The sequence below is a fragment of the Lipotes vexillifer genome, unplaced genomic scaffold (assembly GCF_000442215.2).
Source record: "Lipotes vexillifer unplaced genomic scaffold, Lipotes_vexillifer_v1.1 scaffold2094, whole genome shotgun sequence".
NCBI classification, from domain to species: Eukaryota; Metazoa; Chordata; class Mammalia; order Artiodactyla; family Lipotidae; genus Lipotes; species Lipotes vexillifer.
In genome coordinates, this window is record NW_006790887.1 from 317,991 (window position 1) to 344,359 (window position 26,369).

The 26,369-nt window shown below is 42.9% G+C and overlaps 1 protein-coding gene across 1 annotated transcript in view; it reads left to right on the top strand.

The window, feature by feature from the left end:
• The window catches only part of UBE3C (ubiquitin protein ligase E3C), a 120,295-nt gene that overhangs the window by 35,016 nt on the left and 58,910 nt on the right, over nucleotides 1-26,369 (top strand). The window contains exons 6-11 of the mRNA XM_007463981.1: nucleotides 5,778-5,935; nucleotides 9,200-9,353; nucleotides 9,768-9,988; nucleotides 10,465-10,619; nucleotides 13,252-13,439; nucleotides 20,952-21,038. Coding sequence (XP_007464043.1) covers nucleotides 5,778-5,935; nucleotides 9,200-9,353; nucleotides 9,768-9,988; nucleotides 10,465-10,619; nucleotides 13,252-13,439; nucleotides 20,952-21,038 — 963 coding nt within the window. The remainder of the gene's footprint in view (nucleotides 1-5,777; nucleotides 5,936-9,199; nucleotides 9,354-9,767; nucleotides 9,989-10,464; nucleotides 10,620-13,251; nucleotides 13,440-20,951; nucleotides 21,039-26,369) is intronic.

Consider the following 26,369-nt stretch of genomic DNA (forward strand, 5'->3'; position numbering starts at 1 on the left):
TGGTTGTGGGGTGTCCAGCAGGATCCTTGCCCTGCACCTGCTTGGTGCAGGTGGCACCCACTTGATCACACAGGTCTCCAGACACTGCCGAGTGTCGCCCCCATGAGAACCACTGACATCGGGCCACACTTGATTCAGTTGAAGCATGTTCAACAAAAATGCTTCATAGCAGATAATTGTGAGAGTCCTAGTGCCTCACATGAGACATAGCCCATTCTCAGTGAGGCTGAGTGAAGGTAAAAACTCCTCTCTGTATTGTGCAGGTACATTTCCTTCCGTGTCATTAGAGTACCACCTTTCACCCAGTGGTTTGTTTTTCCATTTGATGATCTACACCTGAATCAGTTGTTATATCCATGGTTTATAAAATGCTGATTTTTCTAATTCTGTTGTTTCTTCAGTGTTTGTTAGTTGGCTTTATTTCTGAAGAAGACCCTGCCTCCTTTTCTCTTTAGTCTCAGTCAGGCCTCATGTATTTTTAAATGCTGGGTAGAGGGAGCCCTTATTGGAGCCCCATTAGTGTTTTGAAGCATCCTTGCTTTCTGGGACCACGCTATGTTGGGCTCTATTTAACACCTCCCCTGAAAGCCCCAGGTTGGGGCTGTTTTCTCTAAGGAAGCTGGTTCCTTTAGAGGAGGAATGAAGTTTTAACAAAGTAAAATTAAAATAGAAATCTGTTAGAAACTTTATTTCAAGTGTGTGATGTTAATAAACCAGTGAATGATCTTACCTGCTGTGTGCAGGGCATTGAACTTTAGGTGCTTTGGCAAGTTACCAGAGAAGGGGACGTGTACTTTCTTCCACTCTTTTGGTCTCCATGGGAATTTAAGATAACTTTCTCAGAGCTAGAAAAGTCGTTTTATGTGAAAGAGATGATGTACCTCATTGTGTATAAAATACGTGAATGAACAGATAACACGGAAGTCGATGCCACCTGAGTTGAGGATAAGTGGAACTCGGGTCAGTGTAGTAATAAAGTAGAGGTCAGAGAGGTCAGGAGACTAGATTCTGGTACTGCCTCTTTGTCTTGCCAGCTTAGGGCATGATAGAAGCTACTGGATCTGCTTTTAAGCTTCATTCTAAAGTGAGGAATATTGGATGAGACTGGTCCTTCCAGGCCCAGTATTTCAGTGCTCTACTGGGTGGTTGGACTGATGGGTACACCTCTGCTTAAAAGCAAATGGTCTCCTGGTCACCTCCATCCTTCAGAGCCATCTTTTTGCCTTTCCTTGGGCACTGGAAGCACCACCATTGAGGGCCCAGGGCTCTGGGCTCTAACGGTGCAGGGGTCATTGTTGGCATCTAGTGCAGCTCTCAGAGTACACACTTTCTGTCATTTTTATTTAGTGCTAACACTGTAAACAGCTGCCTATCGACTTCAGTGAATTTATTTTGAAAATAAAGATAATTTTTTTAAAAAGTAATGAATACTGACATTACTTAACATTTTTTCTTATGTGAGCATCCATCAGGAGCAAAATTGGGATTGGCTAATCAGTTAATAACTTCGTTGATTAAAAAAGTTTATGGGGTTCCTCCTAAGTGCTTGGCCCAGTTGTCAGCACTGCATGTGACTGTGACAGGCAGAGAAGGGACCTGCTCTCCTGGAGACTGTCTTCTGGGAGACCGAGAATAAGCAAGAATAAGTAACATATGAACGTCTTTATGTGACAGAAATAAACGGTACATAAAGAGGAGGATAAAAGGAGGAAAGGGGGATTGAAATTTGGGGGTGTAGTTTGACTTTAGAGAGAGTCTGGTGGGAAGGGTGGCCCTGAGCGGGTAGGATGGACAGCTGTGCAGGGACCAGAGTCTCCCCAGGCTCTGGTGGGGAGGCAGAGGGGGAGGACCCTCTGGGCACATCCCAGGATCTGGAATGGACTTGCTTTTTTTTATTTATTTATTTTTGGCTGCATTGGATCTTTGTTGCTGTGCACGCGGGCTTTCTCTAGTTGCGGCGAGTGGGGGTTGGGGTTACTCTTTGTTGTGGTGCGCGGGCTTCTCATTGCGGTGGCTTCTCTCATTGTGGAGCACAGGCTCTAGGCACGTGGGCTTCAGTAGTTGTGGCTCGCGGGCTCTAGAGCGCAGGCTCTAGAGCGCAGGCTCAGCAGTTGTGACGCCCGGGCTTAGTTGCTCCGTGGCATGTGAGATCTTCCCGGACCAGGGCTCGAACCTGTGTTCTCTGCATTGGCAGGCGGATTCTTAACCCCTGCACCACCAGGAGAGCCCTGGAAGGGACTTTCTTTAGGACTTTGGCTTTCATGCTGAGAGAGGAGAGAAGCCAAAGGAGAGTTCTGAGCCAAGGGTTACATGACCTGAATTTTCTTTCTTCCCTGACTCTTATAATGTTTTTATTGTGAAATTTTCAAACATAAAAGAGTAGAAAAGTGGCACAGTAAGTGGTCATCTGCCTGCCATCCTGAGTCGACTGTTTTTAACATTGTTGACCACTGTTAACATTTTGCTGAATCATTTCAAAGTAACATAGTGACTTCCCACTCCCAAAATACGTAAGTGGCCGTCTCCCCAAAGAAGGACACTCCTGCAAACAAGAGTTTCATTAGTACACCTTTAAAAATTATTGAGAGTAATATTAAGTATCACTAGGGCAACCAGTCTGGTTTGACAGTCCCAGTAATAGCAGCCCTTGTACTTAGAAATGACTCAGGTTGGTCATCTTGTCTAATACTACGTCCATTTTCAAATTCCTCTTGTTTTCAAATTATATTGAATAGCTGTTTTTCTTTTTCTTCTTTTTAAAAAATAAACTCTAATTGACCACACATAACCTTGGATGTCTCTTGAATCTTTTCATCTGGAATAGCCCCTGCCACCCTGCATCTCCAATTTATGTTTTTCTAGAACTCTTCTCACTAGTGTGCTGCAGAGACGGGGATCCGTAAGAGACAGCAGTGGTCCATTCCAGAAATGATGGTGTCTTGGGCCATGGTGATCGCAGTGGGAGTGTCATGAAGTTGGTTGGAAACTAGAGGGCACAGGATTTACAGACTGGATGTGGGGTTTCAGAAAATAAAGCCAAGGATGCATACCAGCTTTTGGTTTGAGCATTTAGAAGGATGAAGTCGTTTTAAACACTAAGGAACGTAAACATGCATGAGATAAGTGAACTGTGTAGAGAGAGAACCAAAGACTGGTCCCTGGGGTCCCCTGACATCAGGATGCTGTGGGGAAGAGGGGGAGCTGGTGATGGAGGAGGGTCCAGGGCCCTGGCATCCAGGCAGGGAAAGCACGGGGAAGGGGGGCCGTCAGGAAGTGGCCACCAGCATAAAGGGAGTCAGAGAGTTGATCATTGAGTTGGTAATGCTCAGTATTGCTTTCCAGGAAAGGTAAAATCGGGACTCCCTGTGAACACGTGTCAGTGATTTTATTTAACTGGTTAATTAAGGAGGGAACCAGCGAGATGTTACAACTGATAATAATAAGGATTTGCCTTAGGGAATTTATATTCTCTGCAAGAAGCCTTTTGCATTGCCAGGAACAGGAATAATTTGTGTCGCTCTGTATAGGAAACATCTGCGTTCCTGTCAGTTTTCTACAAGTTAGCTTCCGTCTCTACGGAGTTGTAGATCAGCCTGGTGGAAGGCGAGGATGGAGGGTAACACAGTGAGTGAGCTGGGCCGGCCATCGGTCTTTTCTGCCCATTTCACAGTCTGGCGGTTTTCACTGCCGTAGCACCGTTGGTCACCTTGATGAGAGCAGCGGTGGGGAAGGGCCGGTTGGCTCAGGCTTAAGAGGAATTGTGAATGGTGAAGAGCTCTGCACAGGGGCAGGGACGTGGGCCAGGAGTGGGTGAGGCAGTGGGGTCTGGAGACTAAGGTGGGAAACCTGAGAGTGCGCTGATCCAGGATCCAGGTGGGAGGGGAAATGGGCTCCGGGGAAGGGGTTGCTGGAGCTCTTCGGAATGAGGGCCAGGTGGTGCGGCCTGGGTGGGCACAGACAGTGGTACTTGGGTTTTCAAGAAACAAAGGGCCCACTTAAAAGGTGGAACACTTTTGCAAAGCAGACACAATAAGCACTTGAAAAGGTACTCAACATCATAAATAATCACAGAGATGCAAATTCAGATCACAGTAAAGTTCAGTAATGCAGCCTTTTAGCTTGGCTAAAACTTGAAAAAGTGTTAATACCAAGCGTTACCGGTACGGAGCAGCTGGGACTCTCACATACTGCCCTTCACACTGGACAGTTTCTTGTCAAGTTAAATACTGTCCGGCTACCATGTGACCCAGTGGTTCCTCACCTAGGAATTTACCCAAGAGAAATGAGACAGGTCGACACACGCTATCCTTGAACGTTCATACAGCTTTATTTATAACGAGAAAAGTCTGGAAGCGACTCGTGTCCATCAGCATATGAATACATAACCAAAACATGGTCTTCCCATGCTGTGGAATGCTACTGGCAGTAAAAGGACCATGTTTTTAACATGTTGGATGAATCTCAGAAAGATGCTGAGTGAGGAATCTAGACATTAATGTGTACATACCGTATGGTTCCTCGTGTATAGAATAGTAGAAAATGCAGACTAGTCTATGTGACAGAAGAAATTGGTTGGGGGTCAGGGAGTTGGAGGGAGGAAGTTACTAGAGAGGGCCGAGAGGAAGCAGTGGATGGATGTGTTGTGTCCTCATTGTGGGGTAATGTCGGAGCTCATTGCTTTAAATGAGTGCAGATTATCATGTGTAAATTGTGTCTCTGTAAAGCTGATTCTAAGAAAAGAGGGAGGGGTTATATGTTTACAAATAGCTCTTTGTTGTACAGTGGAAACTAACACACCATTGTAAAGCAATTATACTCCAATAAAGATGTAAAAAAAAAAAAGAGACTGTAGGGTCGGATCTTAACAAACGGCACCGGGAAACAGAGGAAAGCTTCAAGTGAACTTTATTAGGGAGCGCCCCCGGGCGAGGTTCACTGGTCCGAGAGAAAGGGGCCAGAGAAGTCGCACAGGGGCGAGGGTTGGGCAAGATTTTATAGGGGAAGAAGGGGAAGGGGTGTGGTGAATCTGGGAGGGCGCAGGGTATTCCTTATTTGGTGGTCTTTTCGGGTATCCTGGGGGACCGTTAGTCCCGCCCCTCGAAAGGCTGGGCCGGGTGCAAAGTCCCCAGGTCAGTTCCTGGAACTGGGTGGTCCAGAGAATTTCGGTCTGATGCAACCTGTGAATCTGATTGTGTTCCCGTGCCTCGGGCCAGTTGGCCTTACAAAGACATTATCTGTTTTTAAGTAAGACTTAGTTTTGTGACGGCTAAGCCTTCCTTTCTGCCTATAATTCTCATAGTAAAAAGAAGGGAGTCTTCAGTCAAAATGCTAGATGACTTAGGATCAGAAATATACTAAGTGTTCTTCTTGGGGGACATTGTGGGCATGGAAAGTCTTGCAGGCACTTGTGGAAAGATGCTTATGTGAGTTGTATTAGATGTAGCTTAGGTCAGTGCATCATACTCTTCCCACACGGCATTGGTGGGCTTTGATTTTCCTTGTCTGTTTCTCCCTCTCTGATGGTGCATTTTTCCTCTCTAAACCAGGCGCCATCATTCTATTTGGCACATAATAAGGACTCAAGAAAAGTGTCAGTGACACGATGCTTGGTTATTTCCTGTCTGTCTTGGAGTCACGTCTGTTTTCAGGGATATTGTAGTGCTAGAACAGAACGGCTCGAACACTTACCGTAGCGAAGAGAAGAATTTGACGAAACTTGCGGTGACACTTGCCATCTAGTAAGTATGTGAATACTTTTTTTCTTTTCATTTTTACAGGTTACTGCAGAACTGTAATGATGACAGTTTGAATGTTGCACTTCCAATGAGAATGCTTGAGGTGTTTTCCTCAGAGAACACCTATTTGCCTGTTTTACAAGATGCTAGCTATGTGGTGTCCGTGATTGAACAGATTTTGCACTACATGATTCAGAATGGTAAGTCAGCGGTGTAAGAACTGGGGGTGGCGTGGTCGTGAGCAGTCGGCACCAGCCAGGGCACCTTTCGGGGTGGGAAGCGTTGTGTGAATCACAGATTCTAACATCTGTCCTCGTCACTACCCACCCTCAGAATTTGGAAATGTGTCTGATGTCTTTACCTCACTTTTCCTGTTGCTTGAAAATGAAGTAAGTTAGTGTCTGCTTTCGGAAGGTGTTCCAGGTGCTCTGGGCCCGCAGTGCAGGCCTGGCTGCCCTGGCTGCGTGCTGCGGCCCAGGTGGTGGGCACAGTCACGCCGCAAACGCAGTGCCATACTGACTGGGGAAGAGCCTGTCCCAGGAATCACAGCAGTTCAGTAGAGGAGAGGAAGGTGCTCAGTTCATTTGGGTTTTCTCAGTAACTCGGTGACACACGTCTTAAAAGTGACTGCATTCTGTCAGGCACAAGAACCTAGACCTGAAATTCCTCTGAGAACATGTTAGTGTCGCCGGCAGAAGGACTATGACTTTAAAACTTCTGTGATAATTAAGTCACATAAAGTAAAAAATGTGATTCCCAGGGAGTTCCCTGGTGGCCTAGTGCTTAGGGACTCGGTGCTTTCACTGCCGTGGGCCCTGGTTCAGTCCCTGGTTGGGGAACTGAGGTCCCACAAGCCGCGTGGTGTGGCCAGCAAGGACAACAACAACAAAAATCTGACTCCCGGTGTTCTCACAGGTGGAAAAATCAGATGCTGCAGGGCTCCTGGACTTCCGGAGCATTAATGTTAGAATGGGGATGTTATGAGTCGTAAAAGGAGCTATAGGGTGTTCTAGAAAGCAACAGTGACTGATAAAAACATAAATAATTTTGCTTTTGTTTTTTTGAAACGGACTGATCTGTTGATGGGTTAAATCTAGCTAATTTAATTCTCAGGATTAAAACTGTAGAAATTAAATTCTCATACATCTCCAGCCTTACTGTTCGGCTTAGGTTTAAAAAATAAAGAAACCCTACTTAGTTCATTGAAAAATTAGGGAAACTACTGAGTTAATTAAAAGTAAATTGAAATTTGTGGAATTTGATCTTTTAAAAAGCAAATTAATGGGCTTCCCTGGTGGCACAGTGGTTGAGAGTCCGCCTGCCGATGCAGGGGACACAGGTTCGTGCCCCAGTCCAGGAAGATCCCACATGCCGCGGAGCGGCTGGGCCCGTGAGCCATGGCCGCTGGGCCTGCGCGTCCGGAGTCTGTGCTCCGCAACGGGAGAGGCCACAGCAGTGAGAGGCCCGCGTACTGCAAAAAAAAAAAAAAAAAAGGCAAATTAATGGCAATTGTAAATGGCCCACTGTATTAATTGATGTATTATTATATATATTGACTTAAGACTAAGTATTCAGGTCTTCCCTGGCGGCGCAGTGGTTGAGAATCTGCCTGCCGATGCAGGGGACACGGGTTCTGAGCCTTGGTCTGGGAAGATCCCACATGCTGTGGAGCAGCTGGGCCCGTGAGCCACAACTACTGAGCCTGCGCGTCTGGAGCCTGTGCTCCGCAACAAGAGAGGCCACGATAGTGAGAGACCCGCGCACCGCGATGAAGAGTGGCCCCCGCTCGCCGCAACTAGAGAAAGCCCTCGCGCAGAAATGAAGACCCAACACAGCAAAAATAAATAAAATAAATTACTAAAGTCCTACCCCCAATATCTTCTTTTTAAAAAAAAAAAAGACTAAGCATTCAGTGAGAATTTTTACTCTTCTTGCTTTCAAAAGTATAAAGATGATAACTGAGAAATATGCATTATTTAAAAATGTGTCTTGAACTAGGAGATGCTTCAGAATCTTACACAGAAGGTGCTGCTTCCAGTGTCTGGTATAGCCATGTTTCATCTTTCTTGATAAATTACTTCCTGACATTACTAGTCTGTAATGTTTTAGCATCGTGTTCATTTACTAGTTCACGTTACTGTGCCCTGTATGTTGGCTTAACATGAAGCTTTTTAACAATTGCAGCTAAACTACTTAATGCTCTGTTCATGCTGTCAATCTACACATATTTGTGTTAATATATTAACAATACGCTACTTTAAAAATTTTTCTTGATGTGTTTACGTCTTTTCAGTTTTATAGCAGAAGAGCTTTCAGGCTTTCTTGTTGCGCGTCGCTGGTGATCAGTGTGTGTGAGGTTAGAGCTGGGGTGGTGGCAGAGCAGGTCTTGGGATCCGTGCGGAGACTCGCCATTCAGCGAATGAACGTCGGGTGCAGAGCTGGAGGGAGCAAACCAAGCAGGTGGAGAGCGTGTTAGCGTGAGCTTACAGTAACGGGATGCCTGCAGACTACTCCCGAAGATGCTCTTACTGCCATGCAAGAAGGGGGCACACGCTTCTATAGGACTGCGTGACCTGAGTTGTTAGTGGCGGCAGAGTTATGTTCACCGTACCCCTAGAAAGCCCATCGGCAGCTTAGAAAGGCCACGCCAGGTGTTTCTGCTTCATAGCGGTCGTCTTTAAAACATGTGAATCCCTCGGTGCCCACATTGTGGTCTCCAGAGGCATCCTTTCCTTTAAAAGGGATTTAAGAGTCCCTGGTCCTGATTGGGAGATGAGAAGGTGAGACTGGGCCATCTTGTCCCATCAGGAAGCAGAGATGCTCACCTGACTGCAGCCCATCAGCAGTACGATGATGATCACGAGTATCAGCAAGAACAGCTGCGACGGCGCAAGTCTACCCCGGGGTTAAAGTCCTGGGTTCAACGGGATATTGTTTAGGAAACCACAGAACAACTTAATTACTTAAAGGATGCTTAAGAGACATTTAAAAAATCACAATGTATGGGATTTACTTGGATCCTGATGCAAGCAAACTAGTTAAATAAAATTTATAACATGAGTCAGTTGGAGACTTGAACACTGATAGGTGTTTGTGATATTGAGGAATTATTACTAATTTATTTTAGGTGTGATGATGGTAGTTTTAAGAAAAATAAAGTCCTTTGATGATATACTGAGATAATTATATCTTGGATTTGCTTCCAAATGAGTGGAGGCATAGATGACTGGCTGTAGTTGATAATTGTTGGTGCTGGGTAGTGGGTACGTGGACTTTATGCATCACTTCAAGCTACATGGGTGCCTAAAGGTTTTCTTAATGAAAACTTGAAGAAAAATTAGCTTGAAGTTGTACCTGTGGAGATTTATAAAAAGCATTTAAAAATTGACAAGTTTTTTTTCCCCTCCTTATAAGAAAAGGTATGAATTGATACAAATTATAAATACGTTTTTCTTTTCTTTTAGGGTATTATAGATCTCTCTATTTGTTAATTAACAGCAAGCTTCCATCAAGTATTGAATATTCTGATTTATCTCGAGTTCCTATAGCAAAAATTTTGCTAGAGAATGTTTTAAAACCATTGCACTTTACTTACAACTCCTGTCCAGAAGGTGCAAGGTGAGAATGGAATCAATTTATTGATTTTGTAATTTCACAAGATCGTATGTATCCAACAATAACTTTGACATAGGATGCTCTGTTAAATATAGACTTGAAAGTCAAATTTTTGCTTTATTAGTGTGACTCAGTTTAAAGAAAAATGTACTCTTTCTGTCTGTCCTGCACCCTAACATAAATTTATAATTCTGATGACCTGGTTATTTTCTTGCTTTCTAGTAGCTATCAAAAGTTAGCAAAAACACGGCAGAGTTTTTTTTATAGGAAAGACACAACATTAAGTTCAGGGTAATCTAGTTGATACTGAAAGCTTAACATTGATTAGGAAGATATTTTGTGACCAGTGATTTGAATCAATGATTTTGTAAACAGTGTATTTTGGTTTTCTTAAAAGCTTCCATTTTTCTTTTTAAGGCAACAAGTTTTCACAGCCTTCACGAAGGAGGTCCTGGCAGCCCCCTTCACAGAGCAGGTCTTCCTCTTTGTCATTCCTGCCTTGGCCGACGTGCAGACCGTCTTCCCCTATGAGTCCTTCCTGAATGCACTGTTGTCCATAGAGGGTCCACGCTCCAAGACCAGTGGCGGAGCGCCGTGGCTCTTCTACTTTGTTTTAACTGTTGGTGAAAATTACTTGGGTATGAAATGCAAGATGTGTCTTACGCGAACTCACATGGAGGTGGTATTAGCGCGTAAGAGCAGGGGGTGTGGTGGCGGGTGTCCCGCTGTTGAGGTGGCCTCTGGGGTAGGGATTTCTGGAAGGGTGTATTTGCTGCAGGACTGTGGCCTGGGCAGTGTCCCTGGGGAAGGTTTCCAGGCACGATGAAAAAGTCTGCTTTCAGTACATATTATAAGGCCACACAGATTAAACAGAATTTTTGAGTTGAGTGGGAGGAGCTCCTGGGAGTGCGGGGGTGTTTCCCCCGTTTGTGCTAAACTGCTAATGTGCCTATTGTAGAATTTCGGTATCTTCCGCTAGTATAGTTTATTGCACACATCTATGTAAGTCCTGGTCAGAAATGCCTCCCTGAGTACAGGAAAAATGGGAACCTGAGTTTTCCAGTTTCTTTTGGATCCCTTTTAATTAACGGTTGTAACTGATTGTTTTACAAAGGGACCCTGTCTGAGGAGGGACTGCTAGTGTACTTGAGCGTCCTCCAGACCCTCCTTTCTCGGTTGCCGGTTTCACCTGCCAACACAAGCTGTCAGGATTCAGCCAGTGACTCTGAAGATGAGAGTGGAGAGACAGACACGCAGACAAGTGCTCCAGTAAGCTCCCGGGTCCTGTGCGTCCGAGCCCAGCTTCATGTGACGTCGGAAGTCAAAAGCTTGTGTCCGTCCTTATTTCTAGTTACATAAGTAATACATCAAGACGTTCTTATTGTAAAGCCTTCAGCTGTAGAGATAAGGACCCCTCACCTACACTGCCATCGCACCCTTCCCCAGAGAGAGCTGTCCTCGTGATTGGACACGAGCTCTTCCGTACCTTTTCCTTACGTCTGTACAAGGTTATGTGGAGACACGTAGTTTTGTGTTCGGTTTTTTAATGTAAAATAGGTTATCCTGTATATTAGTTCGATCATTACTAGGACATAGTTCCTAGGAGTGAAATGATTGGGTTAAAGGGTTAAGCTGCTATAGTTCTCAGGAAGCGCACCTACTGTGTGTCAGGCACTGTGCTACTTTTTCTTTTTGTAAAGAATTTTTAAAAAAATAACTTTATTGAGATATACTTCACCATAAAATTCATCCTTTTATTTTTATTTTTTAAATATATTTTTATTTTTATCTATTTATTTTTAAAAACGGCATGTGGCATCTTAGTTCCCCAACTGGGAATTGAACCCGAGCCCCCTGCAGTGGAAGTGCAGAGTCCTAACCACTGGGCTGCCAGGGAAGTTCCAAAATTCACCCTTTTAGAGTAATATACAATTCAGTGACTTTTCAGTATAGTAACATAACTGTGTAGCCATCACCACTGTCTAATTTTAGAGCATCTTCATCACTCCACAGAGAAACCCCAAATCCATTAACAGTCAGTCCCTTTCCTCCTTCTCCTCAGCCCCTAAAAGAAAAAATAAGGTTAAGTTTCTTCTTACCCTGTCTTGTGAACAGCACACGTCTTTTGTCAATTTTCGCAAGTTTTATAGGTGATAAATACTATGATTGGTTTTTAAATTCATTTTACGAACAGTGTCACATATTATCTCCCATTTCTCACCGAGCGTTGTTTACTGTGCATTTTCAAGGAATAAAAAGCTTTATGTCACTTATACGCACGATTTGTCTGCCACTGATGTCTTTTTCTCTTAATTACACAATGGAAATGGCTTGAGGTGTGGCTGTACTAGGTTTTAGATATATATTTTTTTTGGTTAGGAAATTTCTCTTTGGTTAATGCCGAGTCTAGTCCCAGGAGCAGTACACTTGAGAGTGACTCGTGCTGTGTGGGGTGGGAGTTGGGGGGGTCGAGTGAAAGGGCACAGGGGCTCCCTTAGCAGAGATGAAAAAGCCATAACAGGAGGACAGGGGGAAGCAGATGAGTGGTTGCCAGGGCTTAGACCAGGGCAGGGTTGATTACAAAGAGACAAAACAGAGTTTTGGTGGGTGCTGGAACTCTTGCATCTGTCAAAACTCAGAACTGCACACCAACAAGTGTGAATTTTATTGTATGGTCAGAAAAAGAAGTGGGATCCTGTAGATGAAATGCAGATAAAACTTCTGTTTTTAGAAGACAGTTTGTTAATTCTTAACCTTCTAGAGAATCTGTGAAATTTAAATTTTATTTGTATAGGCATACCTCATTTTATTGCACTTCTCAGATGTTCCATTTTTTACACATTGAAGGTTTTTGGCAGTTCTTTGTTGTCAGGTGATGGTTAGCATTTTTTAGCAATAAGGCATTTTTAAATTAAGGCATGTACATTGTTTTTTTTAAAGACGTAATGCTATATTGCATTATGTATTTAATAGGCTACGACAGAGTGTAAGCATAACTTTCATATGCACTGGGGAACCAAGAAATTCATGTGAATTACTTTATTTCGACGTTTGCTTTATTGTGGTCTGGAACCAAACCTGCAGTATCTCCAAGGTGTGCCTGTACAAAATGCGATTTGTATCTTAAGTGAAGATATATATATATATATATATATATATATATACTAGGTACATCTCTAATACAGTATTTTATTTGGTTGATTGTTATGTTACATAAATTATATACATCCAGGTTTCCAAACAGTACAGTCAGTCACACCCAGTGTTGTGTATATAGTCATTTTTATATACTCATATATATGTACATATATGAAAAATGTATATATCTTTGGTTAATATCCCAAATAGGTAAACTGTATCGAGTATTAGCTCAGCTTTTAGTCAGTGAATCAGACATTCTAGGGAAGTTAAGCTGTAAAATAACAGGTTTATGTATTTCATTTGATGTTTTTTAAGTTCTTTAATATTCTATTTTGCTTAAACTGTGGTATCTCATAATTTAAAATGAAAATTTTATCAGATGGTAATACATTTTCACACATGTATGCTTAGTGTAATGCAATCTGGAAAATATGAAATAAATTTTTCTTAAGCTGTAAGGACTAAAAATACTGTCACATTAAAGCACAGACCGAGTGTTCACAGTTCTATGTTGTCATGCTGGGCAAAATTGGCACCTACCATGGGTAATGACTTTGGGTCTCCAGAGGATTTCAGCTTACTTTAACGGGTGGCTTGGTAGAGATATTGATATGTTCGTTGTGACGTGGATAGTTTTTGGGTAACGCCTTTCTTATATTTTCAGTTGAAGGAGAATAAGATTTTACATTATCTTTGTAGTGTTGAGCTGAGTTCTCGTAGAACATGGTTAACTCAGACTAACCCATCTGGTGTGTTCTAGGAGGATGGTAGGCTGTCAGTACCGTACATAACCGAGGAATGTCTGAAAAAGCTGGATACGAAACAGCAGACCAACACCCTGTTAAACCTGGTCTGGAGGGACTCAGCCAGCGAGGAGGCCTTCACGCTGATGGCGGCCATCTGCCATACGCTCATGGTGCAGCACCGAGTCGTGGTACCCAAGGCCAGGCAAGTCTGGGCGTGGACGCCTCGGTCCCCGGCGGGCTCTCCTCCCGCCGCTGGCCATCCGCTGCCTCCAGCCAGCGCCACGGAAAATGAACGTGTGTGTGTTTGTCTTTTCTAAACCAGCTAATAACTGTTTAGGTGCTTTCCCTGGCCTTTGACATGTTAACCAATCCAGGAAGGTCCTCTTGTGTGCTGTCTGGAGTGAGCGGAGCTTAGTCCTGGCCACCCCTTTAAAAAGTCTGACTCGTGCCTGGATGATAGAACCAACGTATTACTTGTCTCTCTAGGCTTTGTCATAGCACTCTTCTTGTCAGAGTGCCCTTGACAGTTTACTTTGGTACCTGAAAAATTTTTGTTGTTCAGAACTTTGAAATGAACTTTTGAGAGGGACAAGAAACATAGGAATTTAAATGTGGCTGATGAATATGACAGTAACCTTAAACTGTTGGTATTTTTTCCCTCTATCTTGAGTGATAGTTGAGCAGTTTCCTAGAATTTAACAGAACAATGCTCAGAGGAGCGCAGTGAGACCGAGTGTAGTGGCTCCACTAGGAACTGAGGGGCCACCCTCTGTGAGGCGCGTGGGTGCCTGAGTCCTGTGTGACCAGACAGAGTCCCCTCTGTTTGTAAAATGCTTTCCTGTAACATGAAAAGAGCTGTTTCTTTTGCTAGGAAAGCCTTCTTTGAAACGAGCTGTATGCAGGGAACTCATCACCTGCAGCTGCCTTGTAAACACTAATGCAGCCAACTAATTAGGTGCCGTCCTAGCTCACTGGTGTTTATTAGTGTCGGACGCAGCAAGATGCCAGGGAAACTGCGAGCCCGGGATTAGGTGATTAGCTCTCTGTGGGCTAATTGCGTCAGAGCAGGATGTGAGATCTGAGGGTCTTGCAGCTGAACTAGGCCCCTTGCTTTTATTGGAGCACAAAGTCCATTGCTTTGGGTAGTAATGACTGGGTTTGATGCATCGCCGCCCTGGCCTGGGGTTTACCGGTGAACCGCTTCCAAAAGGTGTTTAATGGTAAAGGAGCTTTGTATGTAGCCTTGATTTTATGAGTACAGCACCTATTTCCTCTAAGAAAGTACTCCAGGAATTTTATTTATGGCCTGAATATATTAGGTTTTGAGTATTTAGAATGTTTTTCATAGCTCATAAAAGAGCAAATAGGCTTATTTTAACTGTTGTAGATTTTAACTACTTGCACCTTTTTTTAAGGTGTTTAAAAGATGATTAAATTCCTAGGCTGATAACTCACTCTCAACTCTTCCCAGGCTCATATTAGTCCCTCTTATTTTCAGGGTTGGGATTTGAGGTTTTAATTTCCGTTTAACATTGATTGTCCGGATGTATAAAGGAATTTGGAGGCCCTTCCTACATTGATATGGAAAGATTTCTAAGATATATGTTTAAGTAAAAAGAAGATATAGAGCAATGAATAACTATCTTTTGTGTCTGAAAGGTAGAAAAAGTAAGAATATGTATTTGCATAAAGAAACTTGGAAGCGTTCACAAGAAATTCATAGAAGCGATTACTCACACGTCTGGTTCTGCTGCGGAGGTTGAGGGAGGAGGAGGAGAGGCTGGACTTTGAACCGTGTACTTTTTCGTATGGTTTGAGCTTTGGATTATGTGCATTATTTTAATTTTTAAAAATTAAGCAATGGACTGCCATCTCCTTTTGTGAAAGAAAATTTGTAAATCTGAGTACATTTTTGGATTTAAAATTCATATTCACTGATTTTAAATATGAATAAATATTAACTGGTTGTATTGTGGGAGGGGAGAAAAAGGCAGGCACTGTCCCAGTATCTAGAGAACTAAGCCTAGAAAGTGGGATATTTAAGTAGACCCTTGAGGACAGCCTGTGGGCAGGCGCTCAGCTTTACCCCTGGCTGACTCGGAATAAGGCTTAGCGGGCAGGGCTCGGGTGTTGTGTTGGGCGGATCCATGCTGTTGGGCAGTGCTGTCCACGCTGGACGAGGGCCTCACTTGCTGCACGCTGCCGCCCGGTCCCCTGGGGGCCTCCCGCCGCTGCCAGTGCCCCTGTGTCTGCCCCTCATCCTCGTTCCTCTTCTTGAAGCCTTTTTGCTGAAGCCACGGGATTCTCGAGAATTCCCCTGTGGTCACAGGCCTCTCCTTCTCAGTGCTTTCTGTGGGTTCTTCTTTGTCTCTGTCACAGTGTTTCCTAACCCTTAGACTTCTCTTCCTGTTCAGTTCCTCAGTTCCTTTCTGCTCAGTGGATTCTCTGGGTGATCTCGTCCACACAGGTGGCTTCACCTGCTTTCCGGAGCTCCAGACTCCCATTCAGCCACGTATTAATTAGCAGGGGCCGTCCTCACGCTCCTTTCCTGCTGCCTGAGATTGAACTCAGCATCTTTCCCCTAAACCTGGGCGTCACGCTGGGCCTGCAGTGTCCTGTAGGGCCACCACTAGTGAAATGTGGCCACTTCACTTTAAATTAACTAAAATTACATAAAGGTACAAACCCAGTTCCTCAGTCACACCAGCCACATTTCAAGTGCTCAGTAGGCATGTGTGGCCCGTGGCTGCCACATTGGATAGCACAGGGTGGGCCAGTTCCACCATCACAGAAAGTTCTGTTGGACAGCATTGGCTGAGAGTTTAGGCTCTCTCCGTAGTTCCCTGTATGCATTGTCACCATGGTATGTGAGTGCTGCATACTTTGTGTTGTGTTGCCAGACTGAATTGCCAGAAATATAACCCACATTATTTCATCCTCTTGCTTGAATCCCTTTGGCCCAGGACAACACTCGCATCCCTTTGCCTGGTGCTGTGCAGTCAGTGCCTTCTCCTAATCCAGTGTTTGGTTACCCCTCTGACTCCGTTTCTAGCCATAAAATTAGGGCTTTTTGCCCCAGCCACGCTTCATTACTTTCATTTTCTTGCTATTTTTTGTGCCTCCAAGGTATTTCATGCCTCTCTCCTTTTGCCTGTGCTGGTGTCTGTCCAGAGTGCCTCTGCCCTCCTCCTTGTCTTTTCTTGGCTGAATTGTCTCTTAGAGTCATGCACAGGTGATCATCTTTCAGAAACCTTCCTGAGTTTATATCCTGAGATTTCGCCTGTAATTACAGCTTCTAGTGAAATTTTCATTTTACGGTAGGTGCTCCCTTAAAAGGTGATCTTAAGGAGTTTGGGTTACACTTCAGGTGGGTGGACGAGCTGACGAGCTGTTCTTTGGGGCTGGGCTCTTCTGTTTCATTAACATCTAGAGACTTCGAAATGGAATCTTAAAGGTAGTGTTGTAGGGATCAGAAAGGTTGGTGTTACAATTTTCCTCTAGTTCTCTTCATACCTCATATGGTAAGCCATCAGAATCAGTTTTATTGTATCAGGTGCTTGATTTTTCTACCAAAAATTAATAGAATGAGCCAGCTTAATTGTGTCTTGTGTTATTAATCATTGTGATTTGGACAGTTGTGTGCCCTGGGAGCGTATAGCCGTTTCCTCATCTGTTTTTTAAGCACTATTAAGTAAATGTGATAATGGGCACCCCCTTACCTCTTGGTTTGTAAGTTCATATCTTTAATAATTTGAGATAGAATGATTGTGCAGATGACTTCAGCGGAGAAAAATTCAAATTTGTGTTACGTGGGTATTCCAGGAGTACTGCGTACTGTTCATGTTTTTGTAAACAAATATTTATAGTATTTTAGAAAAAATACTGAGAATGTACCTACAGAGAAACTATTATTATTATTTTTGCCTATGGTTTCATGCTTGCTTTTATTATCAGTGATATTTTTGGTATAAACAATAGATTTAAGCAGCTATTGATTATTGTTATAATTTGCATTCTTACGAAGGTCAGATAAAATTTGTGAGCTTTTTCACATTTCAACACAATGATATTATTATTGCCTATCTTGAAATCATATATAGATTATAAATGAGTTGGCAGTAGTTATTGTTAGAGGCATCAAATTAATAAAGTAGGCCTGCTTTAGTCCAATTTAGGAATATAATTTGTAGTGAGTTGAAACTTCTACGAATTTTCTAAACATTTGAGGATGACAGTTCACAGGAAATACGAGTGAACTTGGAAAAAGCATTATATACACACAGGCTGTTTAAAAGTTTTTTAAAGTTTTCTTGAAAGAAAGAAAAGGGAAGGGAATATCAAGGAAGGCATCTAAGGTAATGAATGCTGCTTTCTCCCATTTTAATTTAAACTAATATGAGGGAAGGTACATTTTTTGAATCGGTTCATCTTAAAATTAAAGAAAATTAATTATCAGGGGAAAGGGAACTGTCTGTTTACCCTGGTCATGGTTTCAGCACTGGGATGTTAGTTTAACACAGCTGTATGTCTGAAGCTTATCTTCCGCTCTTAATTCCTAGTTTGTGAAGAAAATGTTTTACGTTGCTTCAAGCTGAAATACGTCTTAAAATTTTTATTATCAGTAAGGCAATTTGGAGCTTATTTTTTAGTCTTCCATTATTCACAGGTGAAATTTATATGTGTATTTTAATACTGCTTTTGCCAAAAAAGTGATACTTTGAGCAGGAAAACACAAAGTATCACATTTGCACTTGTGTGCGGCAAGAGCAGAGTGGTCTTTGGGTGGGTGACTTGTCATATCTCTCGTAATTACCTGTGACACCTTTACATACAGAGGAAGTCTCTGAGAATGCCTTGCTGTCATGACCTTTACTGCCTGTGTGTGAGCGGGAGTCTTCCACTGTGTTCTCTTTAATGACTTGAATAGTCCTTTACTAATTAACTCATAGGGTTGTCTCAGCTAAATAAAGCTTAGTGGGTAATTTTTAATATATCCCAGTATATGTAAAGAACACTTCACTTCCTTACCTTTTAGCAGTAAAGTCCCAAATAACCTTTATTAATTTATAAAAAAGGTTTAATAATTTGTTTTATTATTGCCTATTGAGTGATTAGTTTAGGAACTGTAGTTGTTTCAAAATTAACTTGAAAAAAATTAACTTGACATATAACTTTTGAAATGTGTAGCCATTAAAATGATGTTTCAGAAATATGTATATGTATTCATGTGGAGAGATGTTAGTTACAAATTGTAGGTGAAAAACTGTGTCGTAAGAGAATGTATTGGGAGAACCCATTTCTGTTTACATCTGTCCGCTGTGTCTGGATGGTTTGTTCCACGGTATTAGCTGATTACTTGGGGAAGATGGGATGAAATGTTGCTAAAGATCTTGTCCCTTGTGTTGTGGTTGAAGAAAAAAGAGCAAAGGAAACACCTGCTTACAGTACGTTGTTCCTCAGACCTCTGAGGCGCCAAGTGTTAGTATTTATATTTAACACAAATTTAAGAAATCGGGTCAGTAAAATTATACTGGATAGTACACTCTTTTAGAAGACCTTAATTTCTTAAAGAGAAAGAAGGCAAGCAGATGTTACTTTCTAGAATTCCTTCATGTTGAAAGTTCATGTTTTTTATAGCTTTGTTTTTATTCTGTTTTCCATGGTTTATTTAATTGATCTCCTATGATTTATTGTGTTCTTACCATTTTTTGTTATTCCAATAATTTTTGTCTTAATTTCTCAACCTAATGAATTAGTATAGTGTTGTTACCATTTATTAAGTATGTACTTGTGACAAACATGACTCACTTTTGTAGAATCATCATATTTTTAAGCTGGAAAAGACCTTAGAATTGATGTAGCACAGTCCCCTCGTTTTCTCCTAAAAACAGGTTGCTTTTGGTCTAATGACACTTGAAGAGTGGTTGGGCTAAATGATCTAATAGATTCTTTCTAGCCTGAGATTCATGATTCTAGGTAAATTTCACATATTCTTTTATGCTTCCACTATTTTTTAAATGATTATGCTTTTAATGCCATTTGAACATCTCAAAATGCACCACGCTAAAATTGGATTGGATTTTTAAAAACCAGTACTCCATAATCCCTGTTGTAGACTCAGAAATTGCTAATGCTGAAGAATGTATCTGGTGTTTTTGATTGAATGCAGGAAAATAAGCAATTAAATTTGAGACTTTTATATTGAAGAGTGACTTATTTACCTAAACCCTATTCCTTTCTCTTCCACTATGGGCATTTAAATTAATACACTTTTTGCAAAATTTAGTCTATTAAAATATTTTGTATTATACTCAGTACAGTTTACCGTAACTGTGGTAATTAACACCATAGAGAATTGTGGATACACACTGCATAGTGCTTTCATTTAGTCAGATGGTCCAGTTACTATTAATGGCCATTTCTCAGGAAAAGACCTGGGGGTGGTCTCAGGAGACCCCAGGGCTGGTGGTCGCACTGTTGAGGAGATAGAGGAGCTCTCTTCTAGCTCCTCCGCAGCCTGGGGGCTGCTACTTGCTCTGTCGTAAGCTGACTTGACAACTTTGGGGGTCAGACACCGTCTCCAAGGTCTTTCCCCTGAAAATCCAGTGATCCAGTGTTAATTCCAGCATCCCATAAAAAGTAGATAGGACTAGATGATATGTGGGTATTAAAAATACGGGATTCTGTGCTCAGAATCCTTTCATCTTCAAGTTTTCCTTCCAGGATCATTCCTTGTGCATATTCTCTAATACCACAGTGAAAGCTTTTGTGCCCTTTGGCTCTGCTTGCTAACCAGCTTTGTCTTTGCTCTTCTGCCTTCTTGTTCTTCTGAGATGGCTCTAAAGTAAGATCACGTCCCTTTCTTAAAACCGTATTTTCCTACCATCCTAAACCTTTTTGACTGTGATTTAGTCTCATAAGTTTGAAATTTGAATTTTGGCTCCTGCCCTTCTAAAATTATACTAGATAGTACCCTCTTTTAAGAAGAGTGTAAAAATGTTTTACGCAGGTTTTTTTCTCCTGATTATAACTTTGTGACTAAAAATTATATCCTATTACAAAAATGCAGTATACTAAGTAAAGCTAATTTAAAGTTAAACTTGGTTACCCACAAAGTTCCTTAGCCTTTTTAATCAAATTGATATTATACAGGAGGGGTTTTTAAAGCCTTTAAAATCTATTTTTAGATTTAAATTAGTTTTGAGATGTGAGTTAACATTAAAAAACACATTTTTATGTGTTTGTTTTAAAGGGGGGATGTTAAAATCAGTTAAATATTAAAATATTTTTAAAATTATTAAATAAATATTTAAAACATTTCTAAAAGTTTAATGTGTATTGGTAGTAATAATATTAATAATACATAATATTGTGATGTAGTAATGTGTTATGATACGTACTCAGAGGGGCAGCAAACTCAACTCGTGCTTTAAAACGGCCCGTCCGGTTCTCTTTGGGGTTGGTCTCATAGGCACGGCTCAGGGCCAGCTTAGCTCCGTAACAGTAGACAGTGGCTCTCACAGTTGGGGTGCATGGACTAGTTCTCATTTGTACTCCTTAAGCAGCCTGCTGTAGGAAGGAAGTGATTTGTGGTGTTAATACAGATATTTTCTAAATTGTACATTCAGTTTATAGCTTTCTTCTTTTTGAAGAAGTGTATTGAATGAATATTTGCTATTAACTCTTTCTTATTTCTTCCCCTGTTCCTTTTTAGGCTTCTCTACAGTTTAGCCTTCAATGCCAGGTTTCTGAGACACCTTTGGTTTCTCATATCTTCTATGACAACACGGATGATCACAGGGTATGTGTTATACAGACTTAGAAATTGAGCTTAAGGACATGGAAAGTGGCGATCTAATAAAAAGCACTGTAAGAAGGTATTTTTAAGTACTACTTATACTTAGCTTATTTCATATTAGAAGAAAAATTCTAGATGGTCTCAATTTCACAAAGTGAAAAAATTAATGCCTAACTTCACAGTTGTTTATCTGTGTATAGTATTAAGAGTATGGCTTTATCTGAGGGTAAATTTGTTTTAAAAATGCTAGTCAGGACTTCCCTGATGGCCCAGTGGTTAACACTCCTCTGCAGGTGGTATGGGTTCAATCCCTGGTTGGGAACTAAGATCCCGCGTGCTACGTGGCACAGCCAAAAAAAAAATAAAAACAAAAACAAAACTAGTCATGTTTTGAAAATCAGAAACTTGAAATTTCTTTGCTTCGTATGTCTTTTCTCTGCTTTTGGTAGTGAAAATATAGATTTGAAGCAAATTTACCACCATTACAAACACTAAAACATATAAAGTATTGTAGAAATTGGTTTCTAAACCTTTTTGTTGAAATAATTTGATTTTTTATGTGAATCGTGTAACTTGAAAGCTAGAATCTTTAATATACATATTTACTGAATGTATAATATGTAGAGAATTTAATATTCAAAAATCCTTCACGGTAAATGGACGGAGGCCATTACCATGATGAATTTCTCCTTCCTGGGGTCTGAGCCAATCCTTCTGTACTGTCGTGTGAAAAGAAGTGTGTAACTCAGTTCACTGGAGACTCAGCTTCTAAAGTGCACTTGCACGCGGTGGAGATCACAGCCAGCACCGTATTGCCTGCAGCCGCGAGCCAGCCTGTCCTGGGAAGGAAAACACTTCTTTGTTTTAGGGCCAGCCTTTGGAAAGAAGAGGGTTTCCGTTTATATATATTTATTTATATATTATTTATATTTATTTATATATTTATTTATATAAATATAAATAAATTTATATATATATATATATAAAATATTATTTATTTATTTATTTTTGGCTGCGTTGGGTCTTGCTGCCATTACCATGATGAATTTCTCCTTCCTGGGGTCTGAGCCAATCCTTCTGTACTGTCGTGTGAAAAGAAGTGTGTAACTCAGTTCACTGGAGACTCAGCTTCTAAAGTGCACTTGCACGCGGTGGAGATCACAGCCAGCACCGTATTGCCTGCAGCCGCGAGCCAGCCTGTCCTGGGAAGGAAAACACTTCTTTGTTTTAGGGCCAGCCTTTGGAAAGAAGAGGGTTTCCGTTTATATATATTTATTTATATATTATTTATATTTATTTATATATTTATTTATATAAATATAAATAAATTTATATATATATATATATAAAATATTATTTATTTATTTATTTTTGGCTGCGTTGGGTCTTGCTGCGCATGGGCTTTCTCTAGCTGCGGCGAGCGGGGGCTGCTCTTCGTTGCGGTGCGCGGGCTTCTGATTGCGGTGGCTTCTCTTGTTGCGGAGCACGGGCTCTAGGCACACAGGCTCAGTAGTTGTGGCGCACGGGCTTAGTTGCTCCGCGGCACATGGGATCTTCCCGGGCCAGGGCTCGAACCCGTGTCCCCTGCATCGGCAGGCAGATTCTTAACCACTGCACCAGCAGGGAAGTCCTCCTTTCCTTTTACAAACAAATTTTATATTCTTTTGAGACAGGAAATAGAAAGCCGTACTGGTGGGTGAGTTTAGGGTGTCCAGCATTTCACTGTGCATCCACCTGCAGTCTCCCATGGTGTGTGACACGGTACATGTGTGGCGGTCTTTGGGTCTCAAGCTTGTCACTGTGGTGTGTGGAGGACGAGATGGTCCCATTTCAGCACCTTCGGGTGGGTCCCAGCCAGTCCTGTGCCAAAGGAGCCCAGGTCCAGTCCTCTTCCCACTGCTAGAGGAAGGGCAGGGTACTGGTAGCGTAAATTTGAGTTACTTTCATGTTTTTTTCATGTAATTTTAATGCATCTTACATGACTGAAGGGAGTTTTGAATGACAGCACTGGAGCTGATGCAACGCAGAAGGGTGGAGCCGTGTCTCTCATCCCAACAGTGAGCGGCAGCAGTAGAGAGGAGAGAGAGATAACTGAAGGTCTAGAAAATATCTTTATATCCTCTGATTTTCAAATTAAGATGTAAGGTTTCTAAGTGTGTGTGTGTGTGTGTGTGTGTGTATTTCAAACACTTATGACTATGCCCGCCTTGGCATTCATGAATGACAGGTTTGTTTAGGGCAAAAGAAGATTGGGGATCATTGGAACGGGAAATTATCCTTGATCTCCAAGTGTCTCAGCTTAGTAGCAGCGGTCCCGCCCTGGCTCTGCCTGATGATTGCCTGTTTGTCTGTGGCATTTGCCTCCTGGTGAGGAGATGGAGTCATGGTGTGTGAAAGAAAAATGAGATGGTATTGATTATATTAAATTATTAATATTATAAGTTAGTAAAGGTATACAAATTTTTAAAAACTCATTATTTCTTAAAAGCTCATTTGAGAATGAATTTCTTTGTAATTTAATTTATTAAAATAAAGTCCCTCAAGAAACTTACAGTGTATTAACACATTCCTAATGTGTGTCTCATCATATTTATTATTGGAATAAAATTAAGATGAAATGCCTGATTTTCCTGAAAATGGCATGAAGTGTAACTTGAAAATATCAGTGGTTTCCTAGCGGCACTTACGCGGCTGGGACTCCTGAGCTTCAGGGAGCGTAAGGCTCTTTGGAGGAGTGTGTCGAAGTGTAGACTTCTTGGCCCCAGCCCTGAGGCTTGGGTTCGGGGCCTGGGTTAGAAGCCCGGACCTGTGGCCTCACGGGCCCCTCGGTGATGGGGATGCAGGTGAAGCTGAAGGAGCGTATGGGCGGCTGGTTTCTGTTTTCTGATAGGCCTCCCTTTACCAAAACCTAACCTGAGGGTGTTTTGCCCTGCCGCGGGCCTGTGTGGTGAGGCTGGTGTGGTTCGGTTATTGTCTTTAACTCACTAGGACCTGTTTTGAGTATATCCTGCCCATTCCTTTTCACATTGGCTCCAGTGGTTAGTAGTACTTACAGTCACCCTCTTAAAGCTTTTCAAGGCAAGAATGCATTCACTGGAAGCTTCTAGAGACAACGAGAAGCTCTGTCACTTAAGGGGGAGGGGGGCAGTTGCCCGGCCCCCTGTGGAAACCCCTGTTCTGAGGGTGCGTACAGAGGTGAGGGTTTGTCTGAGGTCTGATCGGTGCTCCTAAGCCAGCCAACTCTCCGAGTCACGAATCAGTGTCTTTCCTTTCATTATGGACTTTTTATTTGCACATAAGTCTTTGACCTGTTTTGAGGGGAGTATCTGAGTCAGTGTTGATGGCAGAAAGAACAGTCAGCAGAGAATCAGGAGACGTGTTTCATTCCAGTCCCGGCTGGATGAGACCACAGGCGCACAGCTGACCCTTCTTGCCAGTCACGCTTCCTGTCATTCACGTGAACATGGTTAATTCCTTTTGCTTAACCCTCACAGGGGGTTAAAGAGAACAAATAAACTAATGTTGAATAATTGCTCTAATCTTTTTTTTTTTTTTTTTTTGTGATATGCGGACCTCTCACCGTTGTGGCCTCTCCGTTGTGGAGCACAGGCTCCGGACGCGCAGGCTCAGCGGCCATGGCTCACGGGCCCAGCCGCTCTGCGGCATGTGGGATCTTCCCGGACCGGGGCATGAACCCGTGTCTCCTGCATCGGCAGGCGGACTCTCAACCACTGCGCCACCAGGGAAGCCCTGCCCTAATCTTTTTTTAGGGAAGCAGTGTAAGAGTTTTATGCGTCCTGACATATATGTGCATAACTGACGCCGATGCTGAATTTAGACCCAAGGATTATTGACGGGTCACAGCTGAAAGCGGTTTTATCGTCCCCTTAGATTCAGGAAATACTTTCTCCACATTGCAGCTGCTTAACTCGACCTGTGCCATGTCCCCCTAAATAGTGTTTGTTTGTCAGTATCATCCACTGTTTTTGTACTTCTGCAGTTAGTGGCAAGGGAACTAAAAGATACAAACTATTAGTTTTACCAATATCAGCAAAACAAATGACCTTTTACCCTTTTGTTCTACTGTGTGGATGGCACAGGGCTAGGCTTGGTGGGGGCGACCTGGGGGAGATGGGGGCTCCTGTCCTCTTGGGACTTGGCCACTGCTGTGCGGTGCTCCAGACACACAGCCTTTTTCTGTCGTCCCCAAGTTGGCGAGGAGGGAAGACGGCATGCTTGTCTCTCTGTGTCTGCCCTCACTGCACTTTTACTTTGCATGGATGGCTTTCACTCAGCGTGGTGCTCTGTGCTGAGCGCTGGGGCCGCGCGGGACGCTGGCCCGGGGCGAGCCGCACCCCGCCTGCACCGCCGGGCCCTGCGCTCCAGCCCCCGTGGTGGCATGCTGTCCCCTGAACTGTGCCCCATGGACACCCTAGAGCTCCAGGTGGCTAATCCGAGCTGACCAAAGCCCCCAGCGAGGACAGCGCCTCAGGCAGGCCTCACCTCCTGCTCTGCTCGCCCATGTGACTTGGGGCAGCGGTGGGCCGGCCCCTGGGGAATTTGCGGCCCTGACTCCTCGTCACTTGTCGCCTCCTAGATAACTGTGGTTTGGGGGAAATTGATGTTTGAGGTGCAGGTGCGGATGGAGGAAGATGAGAGATCGATCTTGCCCACAAGGTCTGCGAACCCAGGACCGCCCGGACATACTGGAGAGGCCGCGGGGCTTTATCGCTGGGGAGGAGCTCACGGGGAGCCTCTGGGAGCTGAGTGTTCAGTGAGAGAAGGAGACGCATTTAACCAGGAGGGAGAAGTAAACGTGACAGCTCGCAGCTCTTGGGAGGGGAAAGACCAGCTCGCTTTAGAGCTGCGCCAGGCGGTCTCAGGACTCCTCGTAAAAGTGGGAGCAGTAACCAGTAACAGTAACGGGGCTGGCAGGTGGAAACAAGGCCCAGTATCTAAAGGGGAGACAGCCTGAAGGTTCTCATTTGGGCTCAACATTTAACTGTTTTGAATGTTCCTAAATGTAAGTGGCTGGATAAATTTTTCATGAGACCAGACCCATCTGCCTTTGTAGAGGGGAAAGGGGGTAGTTTTCAGCATAAAAGTAAAGTGTGTGTCTTTAAGAGTGGCGTTACTTACTCTGTGTTCTTCCAGTGAACCTTGGGACCACTGGTTCACTCTCAAATTACTAAGCTTATCCAGTTGAAGATAGTTGCAGGAGCATTAAGAGTGGTGGCTTGGTGTCCTATTCTTTAATTTATGTTATCTGTTAACCTGTGTTGTCATGGCTTTGCCTCCCCTGGAAGCAGATTAATTGCTAATATAAGTGTTATT